We start from the raw sequence: 20,090 nt of genomic DNA, 5'->3' as shown, positions 1-20,090 counted from the left end.
CGCCGCCGCCGCCCTGCAGGCTCTCGTCAGTTCCCGCGCCGTGCTTCTTTATCCCCGGCGCGCGGGCCAATCGAGAGCCGGCGCCGCCGGCCCGGAGCCAATCAGCGTGCGGCTGTGGGACCGGCGGGAGATTTGACCTAAGCCCGCCCCCTCGTGGGAGGGACCGGGAACGCGCGCCCCAGGCTCAGCTCATCAGGGCGGTGGGCGCGGCTCCCAGGGACGGGGCCTGACCAGAGCCCCGCCCTCCTGGCATAAAAAGGCGGCCCGGGCGCCTGTCGGCTCGCACACAGCGGGATGGATGACTTGGACGGAGTTGCTAAGCGCGGGGCTCCCTGGAAGAGGATGTCTAAAGAGGTAGGCGGATCACTGGGAGAGGCTGGGGCTGAGGAGTGTGGTTCAGAGATGAGATGGGGATTGAGAAAAAAGTTTAGAACCACTCCTGTGGGCGCCGTTGATAGCCTACTGTGTGCCAGCTCCCGAAAGCTTTAGCACTGTGATTTATTGATATTTTACTTCTCGCCACAGGTAGGCTTTTGCTAGCCTGATTTTAAGGGTAGAGGAAATGGAAGCCCTGGCTATGGTTTTTTTTTTTGGCCTCACTGCGTGGCATGCAGGATCTTAGTCCCCTGATCATGGATTGAACCCCTGCCCCTGCAGTGGAAGCGCGGATTCCTAACCACTGGACCGCCAGGGAAGTCCAGCCCTGGCTATGTCAATACCCATAAACCGGGATGAGGTTGGGGCCGAAGTTCCGGACCTTAATCTGAGGTTGTGCAATGTTTGGAGGATGTGTCAGACCTGAAGGAGTAAATACCGGAGGGCTGGTATTTACTGAGGGAAGGTTATGGGGGTTAGAAACCACATATGCAAAGCATTTGTTATGCTTATTCTGTTATAATTTCCTAACTAGTTTTCCTACATTTCAGGTAGTGGTTCTTTCTCTGGTCACGGACGCCTCTAAGAATGTGGTGACAGTTACAGATACTGCCCCCAAGAAATCCTAACCTCTCTTTTTCGGTCTCTCTCTGTCTGTCTGTCTGTCTCACACATAGACACACACACACACACACACACACACACACACCCCTATAATATCAGAGCACTTTCAGAAACCCATTGCATTATCATTATTATAAATCATAGCAATAATAAAAGATGATGAATAGCAGTCACAGAGTGTGCGAGGTATGACTGCAGACATCTGACGGGCATAGATTGTACAGATCCAAAGACCCCTGGCCAAGAACCCTGTTCAGTGGGAAGAGGGGGAAACCCACATTTGAGTGGCTAGCTTGACTTCATTTACATGCCTTATAGCTTTCAGCCTCACGAGGTATACAGCCTCACAAGGCTGAAAGCTATAAGTCATGTGAATGAAGTAACGTACTATTGTTTTGCCCATTATACAGATGAGGGAACTGTCAGTAAGTTGCCCAGGGTAAAAGAGCCTGCAAGTGATGGAGCTTGGATGGCACTCAGCCCATCTGATTCCAGAGCCCAAGACCTTTCCATGAGGCCACCTGTCTTCAAATTTCCCAGTCCAGACTTCACCTGTTTTTTTGTTGTTATTGTTTTGCCTCTGAGCCCTTTCTCCAAAACCTGGTTCCTTATTACTTTCTGCGTTAAGTCTGAACATCTTAGCTTGACATTCAAGACCCTTCGCCCCCCGGCCCCCGCCTCGCAGCCTCACCTCTGTGTTTCAACAATCTGGCTGGCCAACATTTCCAAACTGACCTTTGATTCCTTCCTCTTCACCTCTGTTTCACTGATGGTGCTGCGTCCACCTGCAGTCAGAATCATACCTTTTCAGGGAATATCAGCTCTACATCACTTTCTCTGCAGTGGCCACCCCAGCTCCCTGGCTTCCTGTGGTCTTAGCCGCTGTGGAAGTGGTACCCGTGATGGCATTAACTGGGACAGATCTATGGGACCTCATTTCCCTGTAAAGCTGTCCTGCTGGTGAAAGGCATGGCCGTTGCTCTAGACCATGGATCTGGCAGCATCTGCCATGTTGTATCTGAAACGCCTAATTAGTTAGTGGGGGGAGAGTGGGGAGTGGATTGCCAGGCTGGAGACTGGGGGGCTTGAAGGAAGCTAAGGGCATCTATGAGAGCCTGAGATATCAGGGAAGGGGCTTCTCCAGGCCGAGAGGAGCATACAGGCACACGGAGGGGCAGGAGCACAGTCTGCATGGAGGTCAAAGGTCTTATGGAACTTCATGTCTTTGTTCCGTAGGAGCTGGAGAATCAGTACTCCCCGAGCAGATGGGTCGTCCGACTGGGAGCAGAGGAGGCCTTGAGGACCTACTCACAGATAGGAAACGAAGGTACCGGGGGCTCTCTCTGTGGCTGCTTCAGGTGGACTTTAGCATGTGGCAGTGTTTCAGGATGCCAGGGCGGGGAGGAGGGGCCTCCCAGCCCCAGCCTCTCGGGACAGTTCCCAAAGTCCAGGCACCTCATCTGCTCGGGGCCAGGTGCCCCGGAGCCCTCCCTGCAGGACTGCCGGAGGCAGGGCAGGGGCAGTGACCATGCTCCACCTCCCCTCCTGCTCAGCCAACCTGCCAACTATGCCCAGGCCCTAAGGCCACAGTGGCCCAGGGAAGTGGAGTGAAAAAAGGAATGTGGCTGCTGAATGTGGAATGTTGTTGCTATCTACAAAAAGCAAAGAAGTCTTTTTTTCTTCTTTAGAGAAATCAGGGCTTGGGAATCTGTAAGCTAGTGAAGTCTCAAGGTTAATTCCCATCCCAGCCCTGGGTCTCTAGAACCTTTTGAGCTGGGTTGGGCAGGCGGGCTCCATGGGGGACGTGTGGGTGAGGGAGCAGCCAGCCTCTCCTCCAAGTCGGAAAACTGGATGTTGGCAAATGAGCTTTGTGTCAGCAGGCTGACTGGAGCTCCCAGGGTTGGTGGTTCTCTACACTGAGATAACCCAGCTGGAGGGACAGGCTAGTGGGGGTTTATTCCAGTACATTTCAGCGCCCTCCCTGTCCTGATAGGGGGTGGAGCTGTGTCCTGGGCTCTTCAGAGTCCCCTACTGTGCCTAGCTCTGCACCAAATATGTCTCTGTATACTCAATATATATTTGAGTGTGCAGAGAAACCTACATGAGCTGGTAGAAAACCTGTTTGTCTATTGTAATTGTCTTGAGGGAGAAAAGAGCTGACCCTGTAGAGAAAGGGAGTCTCTCATAAGAAGCAAGGGCTTAGAAGAGACTCTGAGGCTGTTGCCCTCAGAGACTGTCTTTAGCAATCCCTCCTGAGAAGCCCTATGGACAGTTTTACATTCACATCCTACCTCCCTTCCTATTTTCGATGCTCCAGCTGGCCCAGAGGTGCCGCAGGTGCATCTGCCCTATTTCATTGGTGAAGAAGGTGAGTGTGACAACAGGGGGGCATTAGGGCCAGGTGAGTGGGCGGAGCCATGCATGCGCAGGGTTGGAGGCTGTCTCTATTGGAAATGTTGATATTTCTTTCATCGTGGACTTTTTGGCATTAATTTTGATTTTTAAAAATATTGCACTTAAAAATGTTATCTTTGTATTGGTCAGCTCAGGCTGCCATATCAAAATGCCATAGACTGGGTGGCTTAAACAATAGGAATCTCTTTCTCCCAGTTCTGGAGGCTGAGAAGTCCAAGATCAACGTGCCAATTGAAAAAAAAAAAAAAAAAGGTGCCAAGTGATTTGGTTCCTTGGTGAGGGTACTCTTCCTGGCTTGCAGATAGACCCCTTTCCCCTGCATCCTCACATGGCAGAAAGAGAGAGAAAGAAACGCTTGCTCTTCCTCTTCTTATAAGGCCACTAATCTCATCACAAGGGCTCCACCCTCATGACCTCAACTAAACCTAATTACCTCCCAAAGTCACCATCACATTAGGGTATGAATTTTTGGGAGGCACAAGCCTTCAGCCCATAGCGATCCTCATTACTGAGTCTTTGGTGCCCTGCCCCATGCTGTGCCTGAGGTGTCTCACTCACCCCATCCTAGTCCTGCATGATGAGGTTAAACAACTCACCCAAGCGCATGTGGCTAGGGACAGCCACCACTTCCCAGAGCTGAGCTTCCAGGTAAGAGGGGAGCAGGCTGACAAGGAGTGATGACAGTCAGGTGGCGTTGGTGGGTGCCACCAGCTGCCTCTCTTGGTGGAGTTCCCCAGACCTCTGGACCTGCAGATTGCCTCCTTGGAGTCAAACTCTCAGAAGATGGCGAAGGAATGTAAAGCGGAAAAAATGAACAGTGGAATCCCCCGCCAACCCAGAAAACCTCTCCGCAGAGGTAGAAGAGAAAGAAAACATGATTTTTAATTGAGTAAGGAGATTGCAAAACCAGAAAGAAACCTCACCCTTTTATACAGCCAGGCTTATATCCGTAGGGCATACCTGTTCTCAAAATCAGCATACCTGTGTTCAAGCAAGAGGACCTGAGGGCACTATCTACTGCCCTATTCCATCCTAATTCCATAAGGGTGGCCATCTGTGCTTGCAAATTGCCTTTATCCAGAGGAAGACGAGAAATTCCCATATCCTTAAGGCAAGAGGTGGTTTTGCAACTTGGAGCCAGGTGCCTGCAGAAGTTAGGGTCCTTCTCTGCCATGGGGTATCTTGCTTGATAATTATATTTCAAAGGGAGAGCTCCCAGGTCGTTGAGAAGAACGTTCCTAGGTTGTAAAACTGGCAAGAGACTCTTTTAGCTTTAAAAAATATTTACATATGGGGAATTCCCTGGCAGTCCAGTGGTTAGGACTCCACGCAGAGAGCCAGGGTTCAGTCCCTGGTATGCGAACTAAGATCCCACAAGCCGCGCAGCGATAGATAGATAGATAGATAGATAGATAGATAGAGAGATAAAATATTTACACACATTCCCAAAGGGGTAGAGAAAGGATATTTGATGAGGTCTCCTAAAAATAAATGCTCTAAGAAAAGGGAGGAAGGTAACTCTCTTTTCCTTTTTTGCACTACGGAGAATGAAATTGTTTTTCTTTTGATCTATATTCATTCTAACAGCGTCGACCTGTAACTTGCAGTGGGGACTGCCCTCTTCCAATGAGTAGGTCACTCTTTTTTTTTTTTTTTTTTGCGGTAAGCGGGCCTCTCACTGTTGTGGCCTCTCCCGTTGCGGAGCAACAGGCTCCGGACGCGCAGGCTCAGCGGCCATGGCTCACGGGCCCAGCCGCTCCGCGGCATGTGGGATCCTCCCGGACCGGGGCACGAACCCGTGTCCCCTGCATCGGCAGGCGGACTCTCAACCACTGCGCCACCAGGGAAGCCCGAGTAGGTCACTTTTATCCTCCACCAAGGCCTGGCCTCTCTCAGACTGGGCAACTGGGGACAGCTGGGTGAGCACGGGCAGAGGGAGGTTTGAAGAACTGTTTCCTCTACCAGTAGCTATTAAATTTGAGTAACAAGACTCAGTAAAAACACATTGTACAAGAAACTAAAGGAGGTATATGTATAACCCGGCTTGGGGCACAGTTCCAAACTCCCATTCCCCCAAACCACGCCTCGCCCAAGGAGCACCAATCACCAGCGAGGTGGGTGGGGCCTCGTGATTGACAGCCCCTGCGACTGAGAGCCTCTCTGAGGTCCCCTCCTGCCTTTCAAGGCTGAGATTGTGCTTTTTCCTCTCCATCAGAAAAACCAAAGGAAGAAAACAAAGGTACGCAAAATACAGGCCCCAATTCTGTTTTACTGTGATAAAATACACATAACATAAAATGTACCACTTTGGCCATTGTAAAGTGTACAATTCAGCAGCATTTAGTACCTTAACGATGTTGTACAGCCGTCTCCGCTACCTGGTTCCAGCACATTTTCATCGCCCGACGGAAAGCCCCTACCCGTTAAGCAGCCCCCTGGCAACCACTGACTGCTTTCTGTCTCTATGGATTTTCCTATTCTGGACGTTTCGTATAAATGGAATCCTACAAGATGTGGTCTTTTGTGTCTGGTGGCTTTCCCTTAGCATAATGTTTCCAAGGTCCAACCATGTTGTAGCAAGTCAGTGCTTCATTCCTTTTTATGGATGAATAATTTTCCATTGTATGGATGGACCACGTTTTGTTTATCCATTCATCCATTGATGGACATTTGGGCTGTTTCCACCTTTTGGTGATTGTGAAAAGTGCTGTTGTGAACGTTCATGCACAAGTTTTTGTTTGAAAGCCCTAATTTCTTGTTAAGTTCAATAGACACAGCCATTCTACCAAACTGCATGTATTCCAAATGTTTACCTCCACCTTTTTACTTAGTTCATCATGGACCAGTAGCAAGCCGTGTGGGACACCCATTGTCCACAGACCACATTATAATAGCCCTGCTCTGCACTCTCTGAGGTTGGCTATTTTTAGGCAACAATTGTTTTCTGATTACAAAAGGAGCATTTGCCGATTGAAAAGGATTTTAGAAAATAAAACCGTCAATAATTGTCACCCATTGTTAACACTGTGATATCATTTCTTATAGTCTTTTTTTCTCCTAGGAGAAAGTGTTCTGTACTTATAATGTGCAATCTTGTTTTTAATAGCATTAAAAATTATTTCTAGAAGAGATACTATGTATAAAATGGAGAAACAACAGGATATATTGTATAGCACAGGGAAATATAGCCATTGTTTTGTAATAACTTTAAATGGAGTGTAATCGATAAAACGTTGAATCACTGAGTTTTACACCTGAAACTAATATAATATTGTAAGTCAACTACACTTCAATTTTAAAAATTCTTTCTAACCCAGGGCTTCCCTGGTGGCGCAGTGGTTGAGAGTCCGCCTGCCGATGCAGGGGACACGGGTTCGTGCCCCGGTCCGGGAAGATCCCACATGCCGCGGAGCGGCTGCGCCTGTGAGCCATGGCCGCTGAGCCTGCGCATCCGGAGCCTGTGCTCCGCAACGGGAGAGGCCACAACAGTGAGAGGCCCGCGTACAGCAAAAAAAAAAAAAAAAAAAGTGTCACTACTGGTTAAACAAATTAAGGTGCAGCCATAGGATGGAAGAGAAAGTTAACTGTTTATGAAAAAAAAGAAAAGAACGAGGAAGCTGTCTATGTACTGATTGGGAAAGCTCTCCAAGAAATATGAAGTGAAACAGGCAGGGCAGAAATGTATTTCATATGCTGCCCTTTGGATTAAACGGAGAGAGAGTCCATATCCATATTAATAATAACAGCCACCTTGGCAGGGATATTGCATGCAAATTCCTGTTGTATATTTTTTTAACCATATAAACATATTATTTCTTCAAAAGAAAAATGAATGGCATTTCATTTATTTTTTAAGTTAATGCTCAGATAGCTCAGATTAAATTCCCGTCAACTTTTCAATGCAACTTACAAGATGTGATGGAATTCTGAAAAAAGCACTTCAAATTATAATCGCAGATGCAATGCATTTGATTTGCTTAACAGAATCTCATGGTTCTAATCAAGTAAAACGTACCTATTTAATAATGGATTGATTCAGTTAAGTGTGTCCTGTGGAGTGGTCTGTACCCAGCGTGGCACCTGGGGGCAGGTGAAGCCTGTTTGGGTCTGATCCTTGTAGAAGTCACACATCAGGCTCTGAGCAGTTGGTCGCTTGAAGCTTTAGGAGATGGGAAGCCCCTTTCCACCCCTCCATGGGAGAGGGAGTGGGAACCCACAGAACACAGCCAGCCTCATCCCTTTCCTAAGAAGCCTCCCCCTGGCCTTGTTCCCTCACTCAAGGGTGGGGTGTTGATGATGGCAAAATCGGTTTTTCAGCCACCTCACCTGTCCTGCAGAGGCAGCCTGGTCCCTGCTTTAGGCACGTGGGAAACTTGGCATCTGCCATCATTTTTATTTCTCTTGACCTTGGGCAGTCCAGCAGAAATGGAGGCGGCCCATTTAAACAGTTTATTCACACTTGCATAAACACAATCTATGCAAACTATCTTCGTCTACCTAGTTTGCCCTTTCTGGAATTGCAGAATCACCCAACCCAAGGGAGCCCTGGTGAGTATATTTGGGAAGGGGCCGGTGGGCGGGGGGACCGTGGCCACCGAGGTTGGGGATCTGGAGGCTTCCAGGGACAGGGATCCCAAGTTGAAGGTCTCTTGCCACCAATCTTCAGTATCAGAAAGATTGCAGTGTTCGTGCTGTATGGTATTTGTGTAACCTGCTTTCGCTCTTTACGTGGCAAAATACTCTCCCTCCAGTATTTCCTTTTTGGTTAATGCATTTTGGGTCCTGTTTGTGTAATCTTTGCCTAGTCCAAGGTTATTAGGATTTCCTATTTCCTTTTCTAAAAGCTTTATTGTCTTCGCTTTCACATTTAAAGCTGTGGTCCGTCTGGAATTGGTCTGGTGTGGTGTGAGGTAGGGATCAAGAAACTATTTTTTTCTTCCTTCAGATATTCAATTGACCCAACACTACTCACTGAAATATTTATTCATTACATAATTTTCTTTTTCTTTCATTTTTTTACACACTTTTCTTTTTAAAAATTAATTTTTATTGGAGTATAGTTGCTTTACAATGTTGTGTTAGTTTCTGCTGTACAGCAAAATGAATCAGCTATACATATACATGTATCCCCTCTTTTTTGGATTTCCTTCCCATTTAGGTCACCACAGAGCATCACAGTTTTCTTTTTCTTTTTTGGCTGCACCACACGGCTTGTGGGATCTTAGTTCCCTGACCAGGGATTGAACGCAGGCCCTCGGCAGTGAAAGTGCGAGTTCTAACCACTGGACCACCAGGGAACTCCCTACACAATTTTCTTTTAAGTGGTTATGATGTACCAGGTCCTGGGTGTACAGAGGTGGGCAAAGCAAAGCCCTTGTCTTCTCAGAGCTCATGTTCTAGTTAGGGTGACAGACAGACAGTAAACAAGTAAAAAATATATGAAGGATTAATGAATGCTGGGATAAAAAATAAAGGAGAGGGGCTTCCCTGGTGGCGCAGTGGTTGAGAATCCGCCTGCTAATGCAGGGGACATGGGTTCGAGCCCTGCTCCAGGAGGATCCCACATCCCTCGGAGCAACTAAGCCCATGCACCACAACTACTGAGCCTGTGCTCTAGAGCCCGTGAGCCACAACCACTGAGCCCGCAAGCCACAACTACTGAAGCCTGCGCGCCTGGAGCCCGTGCTCCGCAACAAGAGAAGCCACTGTAATGAGAAGCCCGTGCATGGCAACAAAGAGTAGCCCCCACTCACCACAACTAAAGAAAGCCCGCACGCAGCAATGATGACCCAATGCAGCCAAAAATAAATAAATAAATCTAAAAAAATAAAATAAAAAATTTTAAATAAATAAAGGAGAGAAAGGGGATATACCATAATGTATTTTACCTGTTTTCTATTGTAGATCACTTGGGCTGTGTCCAATGTTTTGCTGTCATAAATAGCATTAGTGTGGGCATCTTTAAAACAAGTCCTTAAGAATATTTCTGATTATTTCCTTATAATAAATGTATAGATAAGGACTTATGCATCAAGGAATATGATCTTCTTGGGCTTTGATACATATTTCCAAGTTGCCCCCCTGGAAGAAATTACCAGTTTACACTCTCTGGCACCCAGTGATAGAGGAAGCTGAGCTTCCTGGGTTTCAGTGATCGAAGTGGGGCCTTGAGGGGACATTGTTTACTGCAACATGAACATACAGAGTCCCATCCCACCTCTAGGCCTTTGCCTTTGGTATTTAATTTACTTACGGTAAATTACGTAAATGTACTTCCTCCTTTCTCCTGACCCCAGTCCTAGCCAATTTTCACATCCCTCTGACCTCTCCCATCATGGTGCTCAATTATATATTCATATTGCTTTATTATCTATTTGTTTCAAATGATTTTATATCTTAGTTCCTAGAAGGTTATTTTTCCAAATACTTGGAAAAGTTTATACTTCCCAGAGCACATAGCCAAGTGTAACACACATAATAGGCATGTAATAAAGTAGTGGTCGAAATGGCGCCCATCAGAACTGCCAGCTCACCAGAGACAGACGTCACAGATAGTTCTGGCCCCCACTTGGATGGGCCAGTCTGATTTCTTTGTAACTATGCACCTGTGGGATGCTTCAGACCCCAGCCCCGATTACCATGAGGACTTGGGGAAGCACTGATAGCTGGAGCTAACTGGTCAACCCAAAGGGGCTTTCGGCAAAAAGGTTCTGCCTGAGGTTGTGCTGACAGCGACTTGTCCATTTCTGGAGACAGCTACCAAGAGGGCCCAGGCCACCGGGAGGAACCTGCTTGATGTCCCCTATGGAGATGGCGAAGGGGAGAAACTGGACATCTACTTTCCTGAGGCAGTGTCTGAAGGTAAGCGGGGGCTAGTGGTCCCCCATGGATCTCAGCTGGGAGCCCTGCCTCGGCCCACACGCCCTTTGTTTTGTCCTACAGCGTTGCCGTTCCTCATGTTTTTTCATGGAGGATACTGGCAGAGCGGAAGGTGAGTCGGGGGATTTGGATGAATGGAGAAAAAGGGAGATTCATCTTTGCCTGGACTCTTCATTTCCTAGGGCTGCTGCAACAACTTACCACAAACTTGGGGGCTCCGACAACAGAAATGTCTTACCTCACAGTTCTGGAGGCCAGAAATCTGAAATTCATCAAGGTGTGGGCAGGGCCACGCTCCCCCTGAAGGCTCTGGGGAGGACCCGTTCTTACCTCTTGCAGCTTCTGGGGTGTCCAGGTCTTTCTCGCCTTGTGACCGCATCACTTCAACCTCAACTTTCATCTTCACAGGGTCTTTGTGTGTCTGTATTTCAGTCCTTCCTCTCCTTTCTTTTACAATGTCACCAGTCATTTGATTTAAGGCCCATCCTAAATCTGGGATGATGCCATCTCAAGATTCTGAATTATATCTGCATAGCCCCTATTCCAAATAAGGTCACATTTGCAGGTATGGGGGTTTAGGATTTGGACATGTTTTTTGGGGAGACACTATTGGATCCACTATACACAATGAAAAGCCTGTTCAGTCTACTCTAATCAAATGGAAAACCACAGTGACTAACCATCCCTGTTTGCTCAGAAGTGAGTGGTTTCCCAGGACCTGGGGTTTTCAGTGGTAAAAAAAGAGAGAGTCCCAGGCAAACTGGGACCACGGGGCATCCTAAGATAAGCAGAGGGGAATTTGGGATCTTCAGGGACACTGTTGTTCCCTAGGATCTTACTAAGGAGTTGTCTGTTATAGGATCTACTGCTCTTCAAGCATATCATCTTAATGTTACATTTACTGCATTTTTACCCTTTGCTTTGTGAAGCTCTCTACATGTCTCACCTCCTTCAATTCTCAAAAACAGCACCCTAAGAGAAAAAACATAATTGTTCCTATTTTACAGAGAAGGAAATTAGGCTCAGAGGTTAAATATAGTCTCTAGGGTCCCATAGCTAGCATGTGATGTCATAAGGACAAAGCCTCCCTTCTTCCCTTACTGCACCAGGTCAGAGAGCGATAGTGCCCTGGGTGGACAGGACACAGAAGCAGCCTAGTGGCCAAGTGGCCTCCAGTTGTCATGTCTTTGTCTCCTTCTGCAGTAAAGACTCGTCAGCCTTCATGGTCAGCCCACTGACAGCACAGGGAGTGGCTGTGGTGATAGTGGCCTATGACATTGCCCCCAAAGGTAATGAGGGTAGTCTTGCAGGTGCAAGGGCTGGTGGGCTTTGGAGGGGAGAGGGCCCCCGGCAGAGCCTGACATAGCTCCTACCCTCTGCACAGGCACCCTGGACCAGATGGTAGACCAGGTGACCCAGAGCATCGTGTTTGTCCAGAAACAGTATCCAGGCAACCAGTGGGTATCGCTGTAGATTTTCCTTTTGTCAGACTGAGCGGGAGGACAGTGGACTAAGCTTCTTGGATGCAGCCCAACTGCCCCCTCTGGCTTTGGAGCAAAAGGCAAATTGGGACTCCTTGATACTGGCCTGTTGCTTTGGTTATACTGGATGCAAACCCAGCTCTCTGCTCTGACCCACCCAAGGGGAATTTACCTGTGCGGACACTCAGCTGGGGCTCACCTCGCCGCCATGATGCTCCTGGCCAACTGGACCAAGCATGGAGTCACGCCCAACCTCAAAGGTTTCCACGGGGACTGAGCCTGGCTGGGCAGCATTCACCCTCCCCTGATGGGCCTGAGGGTCTGTAACAGCTGCTTGAAATTTCAACAGCTGTGAGTAGCTTGACCTCGGGGCTTTGAGCCTGGGGAGCAGGGCCTGCTTTGCTTCTTCTCTGCCCCCTACCCTGGCCTTGCCCCACTGGCCCTGGAGGCGGGCTGGCCCCATCTTGCCCCACCTGCAGCCTGGCTCTGTGACTGTTCCTTACCTTCACAGGCTTCTTCCTGGTGAGTGGGATCTATGACCTGGAGCCTGTCATGCACACCTCTGAGAATGCCTCTCTCCTCACAACCCTGTGAGTCACTTGTCCCCTCGTCCCCCAGCTGGCCTGCAGCCTGCGAGGAGGGCCAGGGGTGCAGCAAAGGCTGCTCTCTGTCCTGACCACACTTACTCCCTGCACCAGGGAGGATGCTCAGAGGAACAGCCCACAGTGGCACCTGAAGACAGCCCCGACACAGCCTGTGGATCCAGCCTGCCGCATCCTGGTGACTGTGGGCCAACACGACAGCCCCGAATTCCACCGACAGTCCAGGGAACTTTATCAGGTACCCCCAGCACCCCGCTTTTGGCTCGAGGTTGAGGGTCATGCAGTCTTATTATCTTCCTGTTTATTTCACCCAAACGGACCCCACGGTACCAGTCATTTCTTCAATAAATACTTAGCACCTGGTATGTGCCAGGCAGCTGCGAGAGCCCCTCTCCCCCCACCCCCCGCAGCCTCATGCTTCCTCTTCCCTCGTTTCTCCTACTCAGACTCTGTGCCGAGGAGGGTGGAAAGCCTCCTTTGAAGAGCTCCATGATGTGGATCACTTTGAAATCCTTTGGAACCTAACCCAGAAGGACTATGTGCTCACCCAGGTAGGGTGCATCCCTTCACCATGGACAGAATGCATCCTGCTGTAGCCCCTACACATAAGGCGAGGTGGCCAGGCAGGGGGCATGGGGAGTCACCTCGCTGGCTCTTTGGCATCCAGGAGGTTGGGGGACTTGACGATAGGGACTGAGTGCCACGCTTGCTTCCTGTACTTCACCTCCCTCTGAAACAGCCCCAGGTGATCTGCAGAGGCTGGTCCTGGCACACAGGTGGGATCTGCATGGGGCTGTGGTGTGGATGGGGACAGGCAGGTACAAGAAAGTATTAGCTTGTTTGTGTGTAAGCATAAAAGCAACACCAACTCCATTGGGAAAGGAGGGATGGAGTTGGCCACATAAATGTTTATTACAATTTTAATGTGGAGAATCCTTTTAAAAGTCTAAGGATGGGGCTTCCCTGGTGGCGCAGTGGTTGAGAGTCCGCCTGCCGATGCAGGGGACAGGGGTTCGTGCCCCGGTCTGGGAAGATCCCACATGCCGCGGAGTGGCTGGGCCCGTGAGCTATGGCTGCTGAGCCTGCGTGTCCGGAGCCTGTGCTCCGCAACGGGAGAGGCCACAACAGCGAGAGGCCCGCATACCACAAAAAAAAAAAGTCTAAGGATGAAAAGGAACCTTCCTACACTGTTGGTGCGAATGTAAATTGATACAGCCACTATGTAGAACAGCATGGAGGTTCCTTAAAAAACTAAAAATAGAGTTTCCATATGATCCAGCAATCCTACTTCTGGGCATATACCTGGAGAAAACTATAATTCAAAAAGATATATGCACCCCAGTGTTCATAACAGCACTATTTATAATAGCCAAGAAGCAAACTAAATGTCCATCAACAGATGAATGGATAAAGAGGTGGTATATATATACTAGTCAGCCATAAAAAAGAATGAAATAATGCCATTTGCAGCAACATGGATGGATCTAGAGATTATCATACTAACTGAAGTAAATCAGACAGAGAAAGACAAATATCTCATGATATCACTTATTATGTGGAATCTTAACAAATGATACAGGGACTTCCCTGGTGGTGCAGTGGTTAAGAATCTGCCTGCCAATGATGGGGACAGGAGTTTGATCCCTAGTCCAGGAAGATCCCACATGTTGCGGAGCAGCTAAGCCCATGCAGAGCAGCTAAGCCCATGCCCCACACTACTGAGCCCGTGTGTCACAGCTACTGAAGCTCGCGCGCCTAGAGCCCATGATCCAAAACAAGAGAAGCCACCACAATGAGAAGCCCGCGCACCACAACGAAGAGTAGCCCCCGCTTGCCGCAACTAGAGGAAGCCTGTGCACAGCAATGAAGACCCAACGCAGCCAAAAACTATATTAAAAAAACAAATTAAAAGAAAAAATGATACAAATGAACTTATTTACAAAACAGAAATAGACTCACAGACACAGAAAACAAACTTATGGTTACCAAAGGGGAAGCGGGGGGCATAAATTAGGAATTTGGGTTTAACCTATACACACTACTATATATGAAATAGAAGACCAACAAAGACCTACTGTATAGCACAGGGAACTATATTCAATATCTTGTAAGAACCTATATAGGAAAAGAATTTGAAAAAATATATATATTATATATATATAACTTAATCACTTTACTGTATACCTGAAACATTGTAAATCAACTATATTTCAATTTATTTATTTATTTTTAAAAGTTTTACTTATTTATCGGCTGCACCAGGTCTTACTTGCGGCATGCATGCTCTTAGTTGCGGCATGTGGGATCTAGTTTCCTGACTAGGGATCAAACCTGGGCCCCCTGCATTGGGAGCATGGAGTCTTAACCACTGGACCACCAGGGAAGTCCTGACTATACTTCAATTGAAAAAATTATTTTAAAAAAGTCAAAGGCAAGATTGGGGAAAATATTTGCCATGGACCCGGAAAATATACAGTTACTACTTTTTTTCTTTTTTTTCCTGGGAAAGTGGGTACCTGATTAACTTTACTTTTTTTTTATATTTCTTTTTCCTCCAGTTTTATTGAGATATAATTGACATACAGCACTGTATAAGTTTAAGGTGTACAGCATAATGATTTGACTTACAAACATCATGAAATGAACCACAATAGGTTTAGTGAACATCCATCATCTCACAGATACAAAAGAAAAGAAAAAGAAAAAAATATTTTTCCGTTGTGATGAGAACTCTTAGGATTTACTCTTAACTTTCATATGTAACATAGAGCAGTGTTAATTAAATTTATCGTGTTGTACATTGCATCCCTAGTGCTTATTTATCTTACAACTGGAAGTTTGTACCTTTTACCACCTTCCTCCAATTCCCCCTCCCCCCACTCCCAATTAGCTGCCACCTCAATAGGACTTTTTTTTTAAATATTTTTTAAAATTATTTATTTATTTATTTATTTACTTTTGGCTGCATTGGATCTTCGTTGCAGTGCACGGGCTTCTAATTGCGGCAGCTTCTCTTGTTGTGGAGCATGGGCTCTAAGCGCGCTGGTCAGTAGTTGTAGCATGCTGGCTTCAGTAGTTGTGGCATGCAGGCTCATTAGTTGTGTCTCACAGGCTCTAGAACGCAGGCTCAGTAGTTGTGGTGTACGGGCTTAGTTGCTCCGCGGCATGTGGGATCTTCCTGGACCGGGGCTTGAAGGCGTGTCCCCTGCATTGGCAGGTGGATTCTTCACCACTGTGCCACCAGGGAAGTCCCTCCATTAGGCTTTTATAGCGTTCAGTTTTAATTCACATAGTTAATATCCTTACCACACAAAGAGCACTTTCAAATCAATAAGAATAGTTCTTTTTTTAAATTGAAATTTAGTTGATTTACAATATTATATTAGTTTCAGGTGTGTGACATAGTGATTTAATATTTTTATATAGCCTATACTCCATTTAAAGATATTATAAAATATTGGCTATATTCCCTGTGCTGTACAATATAACCTTGTAGCTTGTTTATTTTATACATAGTATCAATAGTTTGTACCACTTAATAAGAGCATGTCTTATTTCTCTTTAAGAACAGAAATAAATAGAAAAAATGGACAAAAAATAAGTGATAATTCAAAAAGAAATATATATGGCCAGTAAACATGGGGGAAAAGTAAGCTGCATTAGTGATCATAGAAATGTAACTGAAATGGGACTTCCCTGGTGGTCCAGTGGTTAAGACTTCGCCTTCCAGTGTAGGGGGTGCGGGTTCAATTCCTGGTCGGGGAGCTAAGATCCCACATGTCTCACAGCCAAAAAACCAAAACATAAAACAGAAGCAATATTGTAACAGATTCAATAAAGACTTTAAAAGTGGTCCACATCCAAACAATCTTTAAAAAAAAAAGAAAGAAAGAAATGTAACTGGAAATGAGTCCTTTCCCACCTCTCACGGGAAATATTCTAGTTATAATAGTGCCTAATGCTGGTGAAGACACAGTGAAGTGGGCCTCCCCCATCCTGTGGAGCACACGTTGGCCTGACGTTTCGGGAGTACAGCCTGGCAATATGGACCCAAACCCACTGACCCAGTAATTCTGCTGCTTGGAATTTGTCTTCAGGATAATCAGAGAAACACAGAAAGATAGTCTCTGTAGCTTTATTAATGTTCTAAACTTGGAAATAACCTAAATGTCTAATGAGGTTAAATTATGATATAATCAGGTAACAGAGTGAAGTTTGTGAAAATTAGTTAGGACATGTCAAATTGCTTCAGAGGTAAGAGCAAAACCACAAAAATTAACTGGCCTAGTATCTTCCTAGTTTTATGATACATAGATAGCTAGGCCCTTAGAGGCATATATATGCATCCGCAAAAAATGTTTACCAGTGGTGTTACAATGGATTTAAAAAATCAATTTCCACATTTTCTACCATGAACATGTATGACTTTTTCTTTAACTGGGGAAAAACAAGCCCCCAATAAATGATATCTCTTAAAGAAACCTAATAAATATTTTAGATTTGGAGGGCCATATGGTCTGTGACAGAACTACCCAACTCTGCCACTGTTGCTCAGAAGCCACCAGAAACAATTCACAGGTGACTAAATGTGGCTTTGCTCCAATAAAACTGTACTTATGGATGCAGAAATTTGAATTTTATGGAATTTTTACATGTCACAAAAGTATTCTTTTTTTGATTTTTTTTCCAACTGTTTAAAAATGTAAAGCCATTCTTAGCTCATGGGTCATACAAAAACGGGCAATGAGTGGGCGACATTTCAAATGAGAGGTGGGAAAGGACTCATTTAAATTACGTTTCTGTGATCGAAAATGTAGCCTGTTTCTTTAATCAAATTCCTCCCAAGAGATCCTCACAAGAGCCTCTCCAACTCTGGAGCTTTTGTATTTTTCCCTCCTGCTGCAGATTATTTTGAAAACAATCTTCCAGGAGTCCTGATGACACCAGAACCCCCGCCACCAGCATGCACCCCGACTTGTGAAACTTCTCCCAAGAGCCCGACTGCTTCCCATTCTTGCCGGCCTCAGTTTTCCCTGTGCCCAGCAGCGCCTCTGTTTGTCCACCCACCCCGGCCAGGGTCCATTCCCCTCACTGCTCTGGACACGAGTACAAATCTCCATGGCCTGCCCCTGGCCTGGATCGAGCGGGTTCCAGGGAAGGTCTGGCCCAGGTCCACGCCATGTGTGATACCCAGAATCTGGCCCACAGTCTGCTGAGAGGGTGAAACAAAAGTGACAACTCCCAACCAAAATGAAGAGTAAGAGCTCCCCAAACCAGTTTTTGTTCTGTGTTTTTGTTTCACTCCTTTGTCTACTCTGTCCTGGGCTCCACCTGACGTCTGGATTCATTCCGGAAAGCCCTGGGATTTTATCCTTGCGGTTAACACCTTGACTGACAGGACAGTGACATCCACAGGTAGAACACACTTCCTCTGCCACTCCCCCCCACACACAGGGGTGTGTGTGCATTCAGTTCCCAAGGAGCCAGCTGGGTCCACCCACCATCCACCACACCCCTCTCTCGCCCACTCTGAATAGCTAGCAGTTCAAGAATGATTGATTATAGCGAAAATAGGTAATAGCCTGAATATTCATCAGTAGGGAGTAAGTACATCTGAGCAGCCGACCATCATTAGAAAGAGGTCTGTAGTTTTTTGTTTTCTGTTTCTTTTGCGGTACGCGGGCCTCTCACTGTTGTGGCCTCTCCCGTTGCGGAGCACAGGCTCCGGACGCGCAGGCTCAGCGGCCATGGCTCACGGGCCCAGCCGCTCCGCGGCATGTGGGATCTTCCCGGACCAGGGCACGAACCCGCGTCCTCTGCATCGGCAGGCGGACTCTCAACCACTGTGCCACCAGGGAAGTCCGAGGTCTGTGTTTATAACGGGGGACATCTCCAAGACATACTGTTACCTGACAAAGAGCAAGATGCTCAACGATACAGTATAGTACCATCTCAACAGCATTACCTAATACTCACAAAATGACATGTTTCTGTGTGTGCACACGTGTGTGTGAATGCAGAGAAAAAGTTTGGGGAGGCTCCACACCTAACACCTCTGCTCCCCTCTGGGGAGGGAAGTGGCGTCGGGAACACGAGGAGGGGGTGTTTTGGCTTCATCTGGATTATTTGGATCTTTTAGGATAAGAATGTAATGAGGCAAAAAAACCCTAATGGGACCTAATTACATCTAAAACTTTTGCACAGCAAAGAAAACCATCAACAAAATGAAAAGACGACCTACTGAATGGGAGAAAATATTTGTAAATGATATGATGGGTAAGGGGTTAATATCCAAAATATATAAACAGCTCATACAACTCAACATCATAAAGACAAACAAGCCTATTAAAAAATGCGCAGAAGAACTGAATAGACATTTTTCCAAAGAAGATATACAGAGGGCCAACAGGCACATGAAAAGATGCTCAACATCACTAATCATCAGGGAAATGCAAATCAAAACCACAGTGAGGTATCACCTCACACCTGTCAGGATGGCCATCATCAAGAAGACCACAAACAAATGTTGGCAAGGCTGTGGAGAAAAGGGAATCCTCCTACACTGTTGGTGGGAATGTGAATTGGTACAGCGACTGTGGAAAACAGTATGGAGGTTCCTCGAAAAACTGAAAATAGAATTACCATATGACCCAGCAATTCCACTCCTGGATGTATACCTGAAGCAAATGAAAACATTAATTCGAAAAGATACGTGCACCCCAATGTTCACAACAGCATTATGTACAATTGCCAAGATATGGAAGCAACCTAAGTGTCCAACAACAGATGACTGGATAAAGAAGATGTGATACACACACACACACACACACACACACACACACACACACACACATAGACAGAATGGAATACTACTCAGCTATAAAAAAAAGAATGAAAATTTGCCATTTTCAGCAACATAGATGGACTTGGAGGGCATAAGTGAAATGAGTCAGAGGAAGACAAATACTGTGTGTTATCACTTATCTGTGGAATCTAAACAGTAAAACAAATTAGTTAATATAAAAAAAAAAGAGACTCACAGATCTAGAGAACAACCTAGTGGTTACCAGTGGGGAGAAGGAATTTGGGAGGGGCAAGATAGGGGCAGGAGATTAAGAGGTATAAACTATTATGTATAAAACAAATAAGCTGGGGCTTCCCTGGTGGCGCACTGGTTGAGAGTCCGCCTGCCGATGCAGGGGACACGGGTTCGTGCCCCAGTCCGGGAAGATCCCACATGCCGCGGAGCGGCTGGGTCCGTGAGCCATGGCTGCTGAGCCTGCACGTCTGGAGCCTGTGCTCCACAACGGGAGAGGCCACAACAGTGAGAGGCCCACATACCGCAAAAAAAAAAAAAAAACACAAAGACCCAACGCAGACAAAAATAGATAATTGGAAAAAAAAAACCTTATGGAAAAGACCTAAGCAGCTGAAGTTTTCAGTAAAATAAAAATTTAAATGGTAAAAGTTGGTATATGTTGGTGCCAAATAGAAAATGAATCACAGAAATACGTTGACTTGATGGTGTTTGATCCAGAAGATATATATTTTTATTTATTTATTTATTGGCCACGCCACCAGGGATTGAACCTGTGCCCTCGGCAGTGAAAGCACAGAGTCCTAACCACTGGACTGCGAGGGAGTTCCCTGGAAGATATATATTTTTATACAGATGCTATCAGTATTGGTAGAACTCTGATTAAAATATCCTAGG

The 20,090-nt window shown here is 46.5% G+C and overlaps 1 protein-coding gene across 2 annotated transcripts; it reads left to right on the top strand.

Moving 5' to 3' along the window:
• The first annotated feature begins 41 nt into the window (after positions 1 to 41).
• AFMID (arylformamidase) lies at positions 42 to 18,033 on the top strand. 2 transcript variants are annotated; one of them, XM_029211872.1, is made up of 11 exons: positions 42 to 354; positions 2,236 to 2,326; positions 10,171 to 10,275; positions 10,357 to 10,405; positions 11,497 to 11,582; positions 11,678 to 11,750; positions 11,937 to 12,034; positions 12,286 to 12,364; positions 12,473 to 12,614; positions 12,823 to 12,927; positions 17,282 to 18,033. In XM_029211872.1, exons 1-11 carry the CDS (start codon positions 295 to 297, stop codon positions 17,312 to 17,314), a joined length of 921 nt encoding a protein of 306 aa, XP_029067705.1. In that variant the 5' UTR covers positions 42 to 294; the 3' UTR covers positions 17,315 to 18,033. The 2 variants fall into 2 exon arrangements, with proteins under 2 accessions (XP_029067705.1, XP_029067704.1); XM_029211871.1 differs by lacking the exon at positions 17,282 to 18,033 and having other exon boundaries at positions 12,823 to 13,437.
• Positions 18,034 to 20,090: the final 2,057 nt, after the last annotated feature.

The sequence above is a fragment of the Monodon monoceros genome, unplaced genomic scaffold (genome assembly GCF_005190385.1).
Source record: "Monodon monoceros isolate NGI ecotype Baffin Bay Population unplaced genomic scaffold, NGI_Narwhal_1 Super_Scaffold_9, whole genome shotgun sequence".
In the NCBI taxonomy this organism is placed as follows: Eukaryota; Metazoa; Chordata; class Mammalia; order Artiodactyla; family Monodontidae; genus Monodon; species Monodon monoceros.
Note: the sequence above shows the minus strand (reverse complement) of the source record. Positions and strands in the feature narration are given on the sequence as shown.